Source organism: Morchella importuna (genome assembly GCF_003444635.1).
Source record: "Morchella importuna strain M04M26 chromosome Unknown Morimp01GS037, whole genome shotgun sequence".
In the NCBI taxonomy this organism is placed as follows: Eukaryota; Fungi; Ascomycota; class Pezizomycetes; order Pezizales; family Morchellaceae; genus Morchella; species Morchella importuna.
This window is the reverse complement of record NW_025763434.1, coordinates 148,009-165,171: the sequence shown is the minus strand read 5'-3', so window position 1 is coordinate 165,171 and position 17,163 is coordinate 148,009. Positions and strand designations below refer to the sequence as shown.

At 45.8% G+C, this 17,163-nt stretch overlaps 3 protein-coding genes across 3 annotated transcripts; 1 reads left to right on the top strand and 2 right to left on the bottom strand.

Moving 5' to 3' along the window:
• Positions 1-1,047: 1,047 nt before the first annotated feature.
• Positions 1,048-2,501, bottom strand: LAJ45_09546 (uncharacterized protein; the record flags this gene model as incomplete). Its single annotated transcript, XM_046119087.1, has 4 exons — positions 1,048-1,490; positions 1,545-2,229; positions 2,282-2,388; positions 2,459-2,501. 4 exons carry the CDS (start codon positions 2,499-2,501, stop codon positions 1,048-1,050), a joined length of 1,278 nt encoding a protein of 425 aa, XP_045967657.1.
• Positions 2,502-7,687: 5,186 nt separating this feature from the next.
• On the bottom strand, positions 7,688-8,495 carry LAJ45_09545 (uncharacterized protein; the record flags this gene model as incomplete). The annotated part of the gene is made up of 6 exons (XM_046119086.1): positions 7,688-7,782; positions 7,837-7,878; positions 8,132-8,141; positions 8,206-8,300; positions 8,363-8,396; positions 8,484-8,495. The coding sequence occupies 6 exons, from the start codon at positions 8,493-8,495 to the stop codon at positions 7,688-7,690; spliced, it is 288 nt and encodes a 95-aa protein (XP_045967656.1).
• A 271-nt stretch (positions 8,496-8,766) lies between these two features.
• On the top strand, positions 8,767-10,221 carry LAJ45_09544 (uncharacterized protein; the record flags this gene model as incomplete). The annotated part of the gene is made up of 6 exons (XM_046119085.1): positions 8,767-8,976; positions 9,055-9,072; positions 9,126-9,154; positions 9,245-9,363; positions 9,439-9,695; positions 9,760-10,221. 6 exons carry the CDS (start codon positions 8,767-8,769, stop codon positions 10,219-10,221), a joined length of 1,095 nt encoding a protein of 364 aa, XP_045967655.1.
• Positions 10,222-17,163: the final 6,942 nt, after the last annotated feature.

Genomic DNA, 17,163 nt, shown 5'->3' with positions numbered 1-17,163 from the left:
GCCCATGCCACGATTGTTTCTTACCTTTTGTCGGTCTGGATACTGAAGTCTTCAGCTCAAGTCTCGTGCTGGATGGATCATAGGCTCCAGGTCTTAAGGAATGCCTGGCTGGAATGACGACTAACAGAGCGGAACCATTACAGCTCGCACCTCAATATTAACAAAATACTTACATATCTCGTGGACCAGGACTACTCATGGAGTGGAGTGGAAGGGATCATTTCACACCATTGCAACTGAGTGGATTCGGCTAGACACTATCATCATATTCATGTAAGCCTGAAAGCGGGCCAGGGAAATACTTATATGTATGTAAATAATTGGTTTTAAAAATTGAATCTATATCCGGTGGTATCCTGTACATACAAGGGCTGTTAGATTTTACAGTTATTGGCCCATGGCCTACTGAATAACAGGAGTCAAATCATACTGGGAATGAAATCTTGGAGACCAAGTGTGGAATTATAAATTTTGTAAATAGCGCGAGAGCAGAGCGATCAGTAGAAACTGATCTGGGAGGGCTAGTCAGCTCTTGTAGGCGTTGGGGCCCAGACCTGGAGTCAGGGAAAATATCATATCATCCATGCACCGCCACCCGTCCTTCTCCTTTTGATTCATGCCCTCCACGAACAGGAATATCATTACGCGTACATAGTGTAAATACATGTAGTATAGAACAAGCGAAAGTCCATGACCTAGGCATCACTTTCCTTTTTGGTCATAAATACTTGATCCTTCACACTTATGAACTGCATTATTATTATTAGCTATTAATAGCGGACCAATGATCTCTACTACAGTGAAGGTTTTCTTTATAAGTAATCACAAGACGGATTTAACTAATTTTTCTCTTATCGGCGTGGATATACCCGAGAGAATTGTTAAATACAATATTCATGGGTATAAAAACTGGATAAGCAAACCTATTTCTTTCTTTTATTCATAAATACTTAAATTCTCATTGATACAACACTACAATTCTTTATGTTCAAAACCATGTTGGTATCTACCTCCACCCCACATATCTATCCTATCTAACTCTGATAATTAGGCACCCTCTCCGGGCTCAACACACACCACCCTAGCCCTTACTACACATCTAACCTCCTTTCCCTCTCCCATCTCATCACCAAACTTTTCCACCCCAGGCCATGCCACGCACCCGACCACACTTCCGTCCTCCTCCTCTCCCGTCAGGTCTTCCATAGTCTCCACATCCCACTTGGCGCCAACATGTATGCCCTGTATTTGAAAGCGTGCGCGCTGGCATCGCATCAGTGTTGCGATACGGATCGTGGCATCCACGATCGCTGTAAGTGATTTTTCGCGGGATGCATTAGGCAGCGTCGGGAGAAGGGGCGTGGTATATGTTAGGAGAGCGTTGGTGATACGAGTCGTGAGCTCAGTGAGGACAGCGGGTGTGGCGAGGAGGTGTGTGCGGAGGAGGGTGAGCGTTGAGGCGCGCCAGGAGTTTAAAGATACTGGTGACGCTACACATATTAGAGTCAGCTCAAACATATATCTGAGGGTACTAAGCTAAGTACCTGTGTCGGCAAACATCTCCTCCAATCCCTTCAAAGCCACATCTCGGTCCTCCTCCAGTCCTAAAAACCAACCCTTAAATACTTCCCTCACTAAAACATCGGCCATCACTGCCTGTACTACATGCACTCTCCTCCCATCACCTACCAGTCCGTCATGCCCGGGTACCGCCCTTTCCAGCACTGCTCTCACTTCCGCGTCCAAAGATCCTACATCCACCCGTCCCCCCTTCACGGCTCCGTTAGTCAAGCACCAGTTAACGACATCATACCCGATCCTCCCCCACGCATCTCTAAATACTTCATCCCCGACTGCCTCTTCAACTCGCGTGCTAGTACTAATGCACATCTTCAACCCACCCACCACTTCTTCCAACCGCGCAATCTCAGCATCGCGTGTCGCAATAACGGCGTTTGCAGCGGTCTTGTGCACACGTAGCTCCTCAGCGATGCGGGCATTCGCGGCACGAAGATTGTCGAGCTCAAGTGACGGTGTTGCGGTGTGCTGCTGCAGCTCTAGGATCTGGGCGTCGCGGCGCGAGATGTCTTTCTTGAAGCCTACGATGTCGCGCTTGTAGAGGTCGATGTCTGTGAGCATATCACGGCGCTCCTTGTGGAAAGTTGTGAGTGCAGCCTCGAGGTCCTTTATACGTGTGCGGGATACACGACTACTAGGCTTCTTGACTGTCTATAGGGAGGGGGTATTAGCTCGGAGGAAGTAACGTTAGCGGGATAAGTACCTCATCTTCATCATTTGCGCCGGAGGTAGTCTGGCTTGATTCTTTCGCTGTTTCTAGTTCTGAGACGTCGTCCGCCTTGGCCTCTGCGGTCTCCTCGTGGGTTTTATCTGGACTTTTTCAGCCCACTGACTTGCGCCCTGGTCTCCTGCTGGGGTTTTCTTGGGTGATAACTCTCACCTTCAGCTTCCTTAAGCTCCAGAGGAGGCGGCGGGGTGGACATGGTGCGGTCTATGTCTTTGGTGGGGGAGATGAGGCATCATGGAGTGGAGATACGGGCGGGACATCTTGCCTGCATATGCAGCCATGGAAGGGTTTGTGTAACGTTTCACACCCATTGTGGGTACCGAGTGATAACTTGTGAGTATCACTGCATATCACTCGGTAAGTGCGTAGAGTTCCCAAATTGATACATTTTTGCTGATTTCTGTGAGCCCGAAATTCCAAGCTCTAGAGAGCACAAAAACAAAATACCAAGTGACCCAAGTCGATTTTATAAACTCAGTTTTACAAACTGGCTTGCCGAGGTGTTATCCATGGGATCCGTCGCCAATACCGCTAGGCCATTGGGAGGTTCGGTATTTCCAGCTGTGGGAATTTAATAAGCCAAATCTTTGCAGCAGTTTCATAATACTAGGCTCGATTAAACAAGTACTAAACACATGGAAAGATTCTTGCAAAGTTAAGCACGATTGCTCCATTAGGTAACTATTAGGATAATTATTGTGTTCAGCCTGAAGCTAGCTATATAGCAATCACAAATCGAGATAAGATTGACTGTATATAAGTAATCATCTGAGGAAGGTATGAGTCCCGTTTATATAAATAACACCTACTAAGATGAAGTTTCCCAAGACACAATATCATTTTTGTCCTATATGCATTACCGTGGCCGGCACCTCAAAGAACAGAAGAACTTCCCCCTGGTATACCGAACATCATCGAACCTACATATGTTTGTGGCCACGATTTCAGACTCGCTCCGCGGGCACTACGGCTATATATAAAAGTTGGCCCCGTTTCGCAGGCCTATGCCATAACCGATAAGTACAATTCTACATGTAATTAAAACCTAGACCAGCAGATCAGAGGACTGGCCTGCGCATAGGAAATATCAGTAAAAAGGGCTACAGCAAGTAAACGACTCAAACCAGAACCTGATCTGCACGTGCACACGGTTTACTTCAACGCTGAGTACTTTATATGCACGTTCAATCCAGGCCTTTTTAACAGGTCCAGCGGTCAGTATCAGAATATATATACATTTTCCGAGACCCCAGAGGGCTAGAATAGGACTCCAAACGCACGTGTCATATTCAAGGGCTCGATATATAACGGTGACTGCCATTTTAACGTAACAGGAACCCATCGAACAGCGATATTAGTTGAAGAAATCTTTTGTTTCAGTGCCGTTTTTTCTAAGTATAAGGTGTGCAGCACTGCTTTAGCCAAATTCGGGGTTAAGTGATAGCCCGTTGAAACATCGCCAAAGCGCGTTGAGTTGGGTTGAGTTGAGGGTTTTGGCGCCTCTATATAGGTAAGGCGCAATTGCAAAATCTCAAAAGGTTCAACCCACTCCAAAAAGCTCAACCAGCTTTTTGACAGTTGTGATTTCCGAGTCGAGTTGAGATTTGACAAAGAAGGCAAAGTTTTCACCAGAGCGAGGATAGTGCAATGCGGGAACAGGGGATAAGAAACTAAAGCAGTACCCGAGCGGGCCGAGCCTATTCTATAAACCTCAACTAGCCATGGTTGAGCTTTTGAAAGGGTACTCAAAGTATCAACACAACCAACCGGTGGGTTTTCCGATTGGCCGGAAAACCTGTAAAAATGAAGCTAAAAATCTCAACTCAACTCGCCTCAACTGCACTTTGATCTAAGGGCCCGTTTGGCAACGGGGTCGACTTGTCGGATTTTGGTGAAAGGCGACTTATTCGCGTATTCTGGACTCCCTAAAAAGTTTTGGCTGTTTGGCAACACATTTTGTCCAGTAGATTTGTCACCCAAAGTTAACAAATCGACTGAAATAAAAAAGCAGCTCCGAGCCTGCTTTTTGTTTCCGTTGCAACGATATCACCTCCAACCCAACCACATTCGGCCAACTTAATTTAAACTACCAAACAGCAGGCAACTAACTTTTCTAGAGAGCAACTTATCCTCTCCACATAAGTGACCCTTTGGATAAGTCCGTTGCAACGACTTAAACTACCAAACGGGCCCTAAGCTTGGGAAATTTATCCGTCATTAGAGGATCCGTTAATCCAAAGATTAATTTTAAAAATCATATATAAATCAATGTACAAGAATTCCGGGATAATATGACTTTTGAGCCCTTTTTGTCTCACTAAAAAGTTTAAAGAGCGCTCTCGGTTTCTTTAGATCTTCCAATAGCTTTCCTCTTGAACACCACCCTCTTTCCCCAAACTCAAGTTCTAATAGAGAGTTTTAGCTGCACCAGTTGAACAGAAAGTCGGACGGATTGGACAAATATCCTAGCTGTTTTGGGTAAAGACTTGCAAGAATCCAGCCAATAAGAGGTGCAGGATTTTTTGTCCAAGTGCTCGACTTTCTATCCAACTCGCGCAGCTAAAACTCTCTAATGATGCACATAAGACAAAACGAGACTAATTTGAACCTCTATCTCTATATCTTGTCTCGCTATATCGCAGCCTTGATAGTCTCGTGGATGAATAGGAATAGGTGGCCAGAAGAACAACGGATCCAAAGAGACTTGGTGGGAGTAATCTCAAGTGAGGGCGAATACCGCCAAAACTTGAAAAATTGGCTATCGTCGTTCAGGGATCACCCCTTGAGTGATTGTTTGAATCACATCGATCCACATTAAAAGTTTCCCATACAAGTAATTTTGATCTAGCCAATTTTCCGAGTTATGGTGGTAGTTTTATCCTCATGACTCCCATGACTCGTATCGGTGTTGGAGATAATAAGATAGAGCTAAAGGCGGAACTAGACCCCCTTAAGAGATAATTGAAATTACAAGTCTGCGGCGCAGCTCTCGCTAGTGCTCACAGATCCCTCCTAGTTCGAATAATAATGTGTCGTTAATAAGAACTTCTTGTCTATCAAGCTTTATATTGATGATCGCTCTCACCTGTTCCAGATGTTAGCACGCACGCTGACAGTCAAGCTCAAGTCTCCGCAAAAATGCTCGCTACCACCGCTACCACGCGAGTGCAGCACGATGTAATGGGCAATATTATACCACTTTCAGCCGCAAAGGTGCAGTTTAATGCACAAAACAGCCTCTTATGAGATGACATGTCTCGGCTGGATACAATTGCACTTCTAGGATGGAACCGTAGGGCTTCGGAAGGCCGAGGCTGAAGAAGATTGCGCCCTGTGCAACATATGTATCTCCCGTACCACATACCGTTGCTGTTGAGTGTTGGCTTTAACAGCCTACATATGTAACGCCCCCGCCCTCCATCTCTCGTCCTCAGTCTTTACATGTAGTTCTTCAGTGACGTGTCGATCTTTCATGTAATCAAAGGGCCTGATGACAGCCAGAATTACGAGAAGATGTCTAAATATATTAGCCAGTGATGTTTTAAACGTTGATCACAACGGGTTTTACAGATGCTGGTAGAGACACCACACGAGAGTACAGCTGGGGAACCCTATATCCAGTGCACTTTTTGCCCTTACTTCTAGCGCCAACTCCTCGACCACCACAACCCCTAAATTATTTTTCTTCCTATAGAATAGTTCTTCTGCTTGTTCTCTACAGTTCTGTAGAGAGATAATTAATTTAGGTGTTGTGGTTGAGGTGTAGTTTGTCTTTAAAGTTGGTATACTTTTAGTGGGGAGCCCACTCAATGTCGTCTCTATTTATTGCCTAATTGGGTAATTCTCTCTCCCAGGAGCGTGTATTATTACCCGATTAGGATTAGTAAAGCTATTATAGAGCTAATCTAAGATATCTTGGCATTGGCTTTCTTATTTTAATTTCTAAAAGCAGTAATTAATTGTATTAGTAATTACCAAACTAAATATCGCGGACACCCCGGTATAGGCTTCCCCAGCTATCCCTTGGACGTGTGAGACATTTGGAGAATCTCTCTCATGCATTAGCGTGCCCTACCTAGGAAACGATTTACTATAATAAAGCAGCAACTTGCGAAGTTTTTGGCATCTCTGAGTATTCCGAAGACCGATAAATGCAGCAAACTGCTTACCCGGACGTTTTCTCAGCCAAATTCTAGATCACATGACTGCCAATTCCCGCTAATGCATGAGAGAGATTCTCCAAATGTCTCACGCGTCCAAGGGATAGGTAGTGTCTATGCCCATACCCACTTTTTCCATATCTATCAATACTGATTGGTCAAGCCTTACTCTCAAGGCCGGAACCCGTGATACCCCGACCCAGAAACTCTAACAACGGGCGCACTCCAGTGGTTTCTGTCCAACCGATTCAGCCCCTTTCTCTGCCTTGAGGCTCTGTGTAATATTCGTGTAACACAAGGGATCTGCGGTTAAGCTTAAACTGTCTGTCCAGTTGTTCCACTTTAGGTAATATTAGTCGAGGCTTTTCTATTGACAGGGAAAAATACGAAAGGCTCGAGTTCCTTGACTCATCAGGGGAACTAGCTTTCATAGGGTCTTGAGGTAAACGATAGCTATACTTCTGCAAATATCTTCGCACTATCGAAGGAAATAAAGCCCAGCAGAGTTTCAAAACCAAGTGACTGATATGTGGCGTGAGGAGTTGAACAAAAAAAAAACTCCATATTGACGGCCATGCCGATAGATCCTAATGTGCGTGTAACCCTGTGTATTTCCTTACACACATCATGTAGGAATAGGCACTTGTCATTAAAACTTCTCAGTGGCTGGATCCTTGGATGAATGCATAGTTGATGTGTAGGAATACAGCCGGTGTCACCGCCGAAGCTGCAGAGTTACCTAGCCAAGAATTATGGATGTTGTACAAAGGATTAATTGCAATTAACACGATACGAGGGCCGGCCTTGGCATTAACTAGCGATTTATGTTGGTAATTGACTTCTTTCTTTGCTTTTGGCAGGACGGAGTTGAGTTGGGGGTGTGGGGTTGATCTGAATTCAGTATGTCAGTTGCAGTCAGTATATATATCATCCCCCCTCTCCATTCCATCTTTTAGACCATTGTGCAGTCATCCGTCTCCTGGCCACATACGTACTTTCAATCATGAAATATCACGTCCCCATTATCGCCTTCCTTTCTCTCGCAACCTCAGTATGCGCAGAAGAATCCTCCGATCTCGGTATATCCCCCGTCCCCAAACAGGTCCTCCCAATGGGCTCCATGGAGCCCCCAGGTCTTTCTGGGGGTAAATTCACCCCCTTTGCCGACCGAGTTCCCGCTGCCGCAATGCACAAACGACAAACTACATGTGCCACGTCCGGTTCATACATGTGCGCCAACAGTAACACCTGTTGCTACGTTGGCTATGACTGCGAGTCGGATGGTGTGCAGAATTGGTGTTGTCCTATTGGCGAGCTCTGCTCGGGATCAGCGTCATGTCCTGCTGATCATACTGATTGTGGGCCCATTACCGGTGGGGACGGATGCTGCCCTACTGCTACCTCGATTTGCTACTACCAGAGTAGCACGAACCGATATGGATGTTTAGAGAATGGCGGCAGCGGTGGCAGCGGTGGCAGCAGTGGCGGTGGCAGCGGTGGCAGCAGTGGTAGTGGAACGTGCTCGAGGTCGGGGTACTTTCCTTGTTCAGATGGGTCTGGGTGCTGTCCGAACGGGACTACATGTGTGTCGGGCAAGGACTACTGCCAGAAAGATTGTGAACGTGGGGAGACGGAGTGTGTCGGTGGGTGCTGCCCATCAGGATACTCATGCGACGCTGTACGGGAGAGCTGCATCAGAAATAGTGGAGGTGGAGGTGAAAGCACTGCGCGGGAATCTACATCTAGTAGAGCGAGGCGTACATCATCGACGACCCCAATCCCGACACCGACCGGGACAAGCGATTTTGACTTCTCAGAGGAGACTCCATCTTCTACTGATGAGGGGTCAACTACTTCCACGAGGGCATCAAACACACGGTCGACGGTGCCTACGAACACAGTGGCTCAAGTAATTTCTGGGAACGGTGGGTCTGGCGTAAGAGTCCCGGTGGTGTTTGGATTGATGATTATTGGGTTGTTTGCGGTCGTGCGTTTATAAAGCGGGGTTTCTGCGTGACCTCACGGGCCATGTTAATAGTTGGTAAATGTCTAGTATTTATTATGTTGAGATTGGGATACGAATCTTAATAAATGTAATTTGATGTATGGATGAATGTATGTGAAAGGTTCCGTGGTGGGCTTTGCGACCAGATTGTTGATTTCCTCCCAAGATAAACCGCTAGCAATAACACACAGAGCGAGATCCCGTATGAGGGCTCTCAAAGCAAACGCAGATTATTACCGACTGTATAACGATCATTGACCGCTGGGCGAGCGCTAACTGGTTGTGTTGTGTTTCACATGAGTCGTGGTAGCAACACGTCTTCCCGTAACTCTGCAATTCAGGCATCCATCATCCCACCATCCACCCCCCACTACTACTCCACCCCACTACAGCTCCCTCTTTCTTCCTCTTCACAAAAATCTTCCTCTTCACAAAAAGCTTCCTCATCACCATCAATAGGCCCTTGCCGATTTCACCAACTGGCAGATAGCTCGCCTAATCCCAAAGTAATCCTAAATATCTTTTCTGCGCATTGTCTTTTTACAATTCATTAATTGAGACTGACATTTTAGCTCTTACACCAGGAACCCCAGACATGGGCGGTAGAGGTATACCATCTGCGCCCGGAGGTGCGAAACGGAACGCTTTTGACAAGAAACCGGGAGCGGCTGCTGGCGCGAACAGGTTTGTTTTCATCAAATTTTATTTTCGCTGTTTTTTCTGGTTCACTATTTAAGAGCCATAGACACAGTTGCTAATTCATACACCTGATAGGGATGGCGGGGCACCTTCGCAGATTAGATGTGCGGTCTGTAAAAAAACGAAGAGCAGGGAGGAGTTCTCCAACCGCCAGCTCCTCAAGTTCACTTCGTACAATAAGGGCAGTCGAACAAGTAAGTACAAGCCATCGGGCACCATAGCTCAACTATAATTGCTTCAAACTGGACTTTGGTGCTGATTCCAGCCAGCCAAGAAAGATGTGGATTCAGTGCATGTCACTTGTACCCTGTGCACCGCGGGCCAAACCGTTGAGCTCAAATGCTATGTTTGCGACAAAGTGAAGGGTTTGCATGAGTTCGCCAAAAACCAGCGAAAGGACCCAGATAACGCCAGGTGCATCAAGTGTGTCGACTCTGACATTACGGCCGAGCCCGACCTTCATGCTGATCATCCTAATGTTCCCGTTGATTCAAGCAGCGAAGATGAGGAAGAAGAAGAGCACAATGTATGTGTTGAAATCTACGTCTTGTACTTTGGATGGTTGGTTTTCTTTGCTAACAATTTCTTAGTGGGATGCTCCAGCAAGGTCGACTGCCAACCAGATCAGGCCTTATAGACCTCAGAATAAGAAGACTGATTGGGCATCAACTACCGGTGAGGACGATGACGATGAATATGACGATGTCTCATCTTCTGCTACATCCCAATATAGTGGCCCTCCCAGACAGCAGGGATTCAACCTTCCAGCACGTCCTGGCACCGCACAGCGTGCTCCGGCTGTGTTTAATTATCGTGCTAACCAGCCCTCTAACTCCTACGCTGGCCGTGCTCCTCCTGTCGAAGACGACGACGATGAATGGGAAACTATGTCAAAAACGAAGTCCATTGGTGGCTCGAGTAGAGCCTCATCTACTGCCTCGCCCTCCGGTTATTCATCACAGCTGCCAGCAACTAGGAAGGGCGGGTGGGCAAAGGTTGCTAAGGGTGTGCCGGAGGGAGATGACCCGTGGGCCAATTATGGCAAAAAGTAGAGGATGTTGCACGATTGAAGCCTCTAACATTGCTCCAAGTTTCGTCATGTACCCCGTCTTTCTTGACACAATTTTTTCTCTGTATCCCGTATCTTCTATCTTGTATCATTTCCCTTCCACAGCGCGTCATCTCTTCCCCTGATCATTACATGCAATACCCCCAATAACCGATCATTTTCTCTTTGGATTCAAATACAGGGGACGTTTCTCTTACCTTCTTTCTCTTTTCTGGAGTGCCAAATTTTCAAGTCTGTTGATAGACGTACAGAGTCTAGTTAAACCTTTTTGTATGCGTACGTAGAAAAACAACTCCTTTTGGAAAAGTTAAGTACCTGAATAAACGGAACTACCATTTCTCAGCCTTAAAACTGTTTATTCTGCATATACTGAGAGATCTCTGCCTCTATTTGGTGCTTATCATCAACCTCTTTCTTTTCTTGTAAGCTTAAGTTGTTTCATGTAAAGTTACATCTCCGTCGTGTTGAACAAAAGAAAAAGAAAAACTCTTGTCGAATCATAGATTATCACTCGATCAACCGCCGAATCACAAATGTTAGAAATATAGGCGGATGTTGGCTGATTTCTTGACTTGATAAATTAGTAGGAAAGGTATGTTGTTTTTATTTCTTACATACTTGAATATAGTGTAAATAAGTGTCCTTATACACTCATAACCACTCATACATTGAATTATTCCTTGCTTCCACCATCAATTCTTGACACTGTAGTGACATATGGTGATTCATTACAAGTACATGCAGTGACAATTACCACATATTCGATCCTAAGCCCAGAAGCCATACGTTCTAATAAAAAAATTGGGAGATGATTCAATTAATCGAAAGGCAGACCAACACTTCTACACCATTAAAACAAATAAATACTCTGGTCTCCCACATCGAAAAAGTTCAAGCAGGAGTAACAGGAAAAAGCGGTTACCATGGCGATACTCGATTTGAAAAGTTAACGAAATTCTTCAAACAATACACTTTAGCACGGGATATGTATATATTACTCCCTTGAGTCTATTGGTACGTATTAAACGTGCGTGTATCTCTACTTATATGAATACATATTCTTAAGAGATGACCTTCGGCGTTCGGTCCAATATGCATCAAGTCATGATGTTTGCTAAGGGCTTATCGGTATATCGACTGCTAGACTGTACTGAGATTGAATAATGGATGGATTTCTTTGTAATTGTCGCGCGATAGCTGCTGGTTTAATTATATCTTAACGCTATTTTATATATGGGATTGAGTATGTAGTCGCAGGTAGTTTTCGTTCCTAGATTGCCTCGGGTTTGCTCTTTTTGAACCTTTTTTGTTGGTGAGTCTGGGTGGGTATTTTGTTTGTGGTGTTATTGAAGTTTTTCTAGATACGAATCCTCTGATTGTTTGTACTGATAGTAGTTTGATATAAATATATAGTCTTAGCTTTGGCTTGATTATTTAGACATGAGATTTAGAGGATTACTCTAATTTAAGATCCTTAGACGTTTTGTTAGGGAATTTTCATGTGGAGGAACATGACAAAGTAGCTAAAGCTCTGATATCTCTAGACCTATATCGTGGGCCGGACGCGGAGGTGGCGGCCGTCGATTTCTCTCATATCTATCAAGACACTGGTCAATGATATCGGGCTACTCAAACGAAAATGATGCAGGCCAGAATAGGATATCAAACCGCCCATGGACATTCAGACTAGCTGGCTGGGCGCTGGGCAAGCAAGTACGTACATATAGTTATGCAAAATCACCAGATATGCAAATGTCAGAAGACCGACTGTAGCTGTGGGCGTATAAAAAATATTATTATTCCAATTATTACTATTATTATAATAATCCATATCAAAAACCCAGCTGCATAATATGCACCACCCACTCCCAAAGTGATGTTTCAATTTGAGCTATCCCTCAGCCGCGGGGGGAACGAAACAATTTTCAAAACGCTTGTTATCAGTATGCTGATTCCCTCGACCCACTCATTCACCGATAAGCTCAAAACCCTCTCCGATCGCAGGTGTGCGCGCGCATCTCCCAGCGCACCCGCTACCACCACCTACCCTCACGCAGATCATCACCCCCTTAACCCTACCTGCCTCCCCAATACCAAGAACCGATATCACTATGCCCCCGCCTGCTCTCTGCGCTGCACTGCACCCTGAGCGAGCGAGCGCTTAGAGCACAGTACATACAGTACATAGACAGCCATAGCTAACCACAGTCGATGTATTGAAGATCACGCCGCCCAAAAAAAAGTAAGAACGAAGAGAAGAGAGGGGAATTAAAAAAGCAAGCATGCAGGGTCACCCAACAAAACGTCGGCGGGTATCTTGCACTTTGTGGGTGTATTAAGAAAGTACTCTATGCTAGAGTACATGATACACCTGCAGCCCGATTGAGATATGCGCTCATCCGGAGAAGTACTCTAGAGTATTCGTATTTCTCTGACGTTTGTGGACGCGACTGATATTGCATGCCATACAAAAATACGCCAAGCTCATGATTTTGGGTGTATGCAATAATGGTCCAGTTCAAAAACGTCAGAGAAATACTAGTACTCTACATGCAGAAAGATAATCAACACGCCCGACTGCTACCTAACACTCTACCCCGGAGCAAGTGGCTGGGGAAGCAGCACCCGATGGAGTGGCGGGGTCCCAGAGGGGTGGTAGTGATATTATATATACAGTTGTGGTTGCGCTCATGCGCGTCACGGAAATGGTGGAGTAATAGGAGTTGAGTCTATGATTGTGGGATTTGGAACCTGGGGAGGCCAGGGGCACGAGTGACGGGACATGAAGCACACCAAAAGAACCCAACTACGGCGTGCCAAATATATATATACGGCCTGCTGCAATCTAAGACATTTCAGAATCAGAAATTTCTTTCCTTTGAAGCTTTATACGGGTACCCTAGTGCAAAACATCCCGGTAGGATCCTTCAAAACCGCGTGTTTGATGGATAATGTTATGCTTGGTTAGTGTAGAGGTTATCACTCCGGATTTTGATGTAAAAGAAAATTCCGGCAACCCCGGTTCGAATCCGGGATCGAGCTGTCTTTTAACCTTTTTGTAGCTTTCGGGTGGGCTTTGCCTACTGTTGTTCGTTTTATACTATGGTAGCTGATCCATACTATGTGTCCTAATCAATCAAATTGACATACGAGCACATGTACTTGAGCCGTAGACTGACACAGTATCATTTTCTGCGAGATTGCAAACTACAGGATTTCTCTACTTATATTTAGATCATCCGTACTGCATGTCTCGAAAACTCATGTTGACTCACTTCACATGGGCTGGCTATGCAATACACTTAAGCACGCTTCCTGCCACTTTTCGAAGGCGACGACGCGTCAGCCAGAACTCGCAGGCAAAGTGATGTTTCGGAGGTGTTGTAATTTGTCTCAGGCGCGGTGTATCAAACCCGTATCGGTGTCATGAAGGTTCCTGGACTTTCGAGCCATATGCGTATCATCCCCTCAGCTAGCTCTCGCGGGTGTTTGCAGCCACATTACATTACGGGGGAGGAGACTTTCCACGTGTGTGAATGTTGAGTTAAACTTTAGAAGATATAGTTGCCGTATGGTAAGTTAATGGCAATCTGGCGGTGTTCTCTAGAGTAGGGTTGTAGAGTAGGTGGGTTTGCCCGTCTTCCCGGTACCGTGTAAACTATATCCACCTATGCTTCCCGCAGGTCTGTAGCCGGATGCTTGGGTCTCATACCGATTCCCAATCCTGCAAAACATCTGCGTAATGTTTCCTGCCCAAACCAAACAAGTTTTACGCCCACAGGGACAACGCACCGCCGCCAGTTTTCAGCCATCACATACTATCACTCGTGGCCGACCTCCAGCGGCGGGCGGCGTGTAGCCCGATGTCATTTAAACTATGAAAGCAAAACTACATCATATGCAACCTAGGCACACAGGGCATATTCCATTCCACCTGGAAACCTCCGATCTCCGTCTCGATCTGCCTACCTGCCACCAGCCAAGAACAGAAAACCAATCCATTGGTCCGTGCAGGTCATCCATCGCTCGAACCACAAATCTTCCGATAGATAGCTCCCTCCCTCCCCCGCCAAGGATCAACTTGATTTGCATACGGGCCGAAGTATCCTACCCTATCAACCTCGCGCAGGGTCGGACTCGGCCGTTGCTTTTATTGGGCCAGCAAAATAAACTCCACCACGGAATGAGTGAAATGATGGGCCTACGTATCGGTCGGGAGGCGGGCGGATTCATCGGCAACTTTAAAGATAGCCTTTTATTTTATTTTTGTAGGACAGATCTACCCGTCCGCAGAAGTAAAGTACGCAGTCCCGCATGGGAAAGCTGAGCTGCTTACGAGTCCGAAGCACAAGCGGCAAGGTGGTCCTGGGACACGGTAGGTCGGTCAACAATAGGGACCCTACGTGTTTCTCCATCCTGTGACAGCGCTGGCTGGCAATCCAAGGAAGGGCAGGCGGCACTGCACATACGTTGATGGGGGATGTCAAATTCCAAAGGGTTTTGTACCATGGGAGTGGGATAGAGCCAGGTATTTCCTGGGGCATTCTTTCTTTCTGAAAGTCTGACCGCAGTTGATCTTGGTTATTCTAGAATAAAGTAATATTAGGTTGGGGCACCTTCGCTACCTAGGGCACGTTTTTGCGAAATGAATATGCATAGCCTCATCCCTGACCTCAATTCCTATCGTGAAACACCAATCAAAGTTTTCGTGTGCTTTACCAACCACCGGTGTCCAGAAGTTGATTTTGGGGTCTATTCTCATTGGGATTGCCCGGCAATCTCCTTATTAATGGTAAACTCATTACCCAACCAACAGGGTGGGCATTTTCTAAAGTAGAGAAAATGTTTTGTCCCCAACGCCCAGGAACACGAGCCTCTAATCATGGAGAGTCCAAGTGCTCTCTTTTCTACCTATCCTGTCTGTGCTCATCTGCCAATCCCAACAGGAAACGAAGCCACAGTTGATGTTCATTTCATTCCCGCACAGCTGGTACATACAAAATTTATGCGTTATATGTGGTGTGGCATGGCAAGCAGCGAGCTCCTGTTGTTCCTTTGGTCCTTCCATGAATATTTAGCTGTGTGTAGCTCCATAAATGTTGTCTACCGATATTCTCCGACGTCATATGTTCCGTCGTCCCGCAACCGAGGTCATGGCACTATTCTGGAAGACGAATTGAGAATTGAAATGAGTTCTGTGAACCCAAGACGGGGGGGTACTCGCCCGTGGGTTTTTCGTGTCATGGTCGTCGCGAGGCATTAGTTCTTCGGTGGGGCCCATGGGTATGTGGGGATAGATACTATATATTGGTTTTCAGTCAAATAGCCGGGTAGAACGAACATAGAGATTATATCCCAGGCTGTGTGATACAGCTTGTACTTAAACTTCCAACTTTACAAGAGACTCTTTCCCCAAGGTCATGATGATGATGGTGATGATGTCTCGCCCTTGAGCTGCTCTCTCTTTTACCTTTGACGTCCTGGAAAGATTGAATTCATGAAACGATCCGGGTAATTATTAATACCGGGAACCAGGTGTGATGTATGGAGAGAGATGGATGGATGCCACGATGGGCTAGCTCACAAAAAAAAAAAAAGCAGCAGAGCATCATGCATGCATTTCTTTTCCTTTCTTTTCCCGGGAGATTCTGAAACGCTGGGTCCTATGTACGGCATGCCTGTGCGACGCGTTATGTCCCTTTCTTTTTTACTCCATCCCATCTAGGCGTTTTTGTGGCTCATCTTGTCCGACGACAGTTGGAATTTCATTGATGTAGCATGTAATTACTTTACTGTATCATCATGAACTTTTGTGTGAATTGCGATATAGAGCTCGTAGAGCATACATGTATGTGTCAGCCACCGATACTCTGGAACCAGAAGAATATGTACTCCACATGTGCGTATGCATACATGTATGTAGAGTAGCTCACATATATCACTTTGTGAGGGTCATCTCGACATAAGCAATTGCATACATGTATGTACTGGTTTACCACGAAAAGAACCAGAAAATGCAAGTAACGGAAACAGGGATAGTTTGTATGAGAGATCACTGCCACTCTATACAAATAATCCTTGCCTTGAGCAACTGCATTTTCTGGTTCTTTTCGTGGTAAACAAGTAGGTAATGGTGTTTTGTTGAATTCCCCGCAGGCGGCTGGCAGGTGTTTGGTGGCTGGCCCCTATTAAACGTTCATCTCGAGGTTTGGGGTTGGGTCGGGTTGGCCCGTTGGGTAAACGAAAGGGCATCTGGAGACAGACTCAGGGTTCAAGGAAAGACCCGTTCTCGCCGACCTGAGAATGAGATGAAGAGCAAGCATACTGGAGATCTTTCTCTACCCGAGATCCCGGTTAGCTTGACAAGAGGTTGTGAATTTGTGCTATCGAGGGATGAGAAAACAGTAAGGTCACTCAAATGTGGCGTCTAGAGGGGGAGCCGTTTACGGAACAATGTTGGAAGAAGGATATCACCGTTCGGTTAGTGAGTGTAGTCAGAAGCTTGGTTGTTTGGCTGAATGTATCGGCAGATAATTACATGTAACATCTCGTGTGATCACACTGGAACTTTTTTTTATGCCTTCACTTTTTCCTTCCCCTTTCAGAAAAACACCGTGTCGAGACGAAACTGTGTAAATAGTTTCCAATCGGTTGCCAGCGGGTTGTGTGTTGTTTTTTTCGCGTGAGGAATTGTAATCTTTTGATACACAGCGCTGAGGAGATGTTCTACAACTGACTGTTTTGCAATTTGATATTATATTTAAATTTTATATCTTCCACAAGGGATTTCCTTCACGTTGTCGCCATCTTACCTACGCCGCCGCCAAGGCCCGATAATTATCATGCAGGGAACTCAATAATCTACTAACAGCCCTAAACCCTGGCCTATCACCGTTCTTCAAAACCGTTCTGACTCAACCGCTTT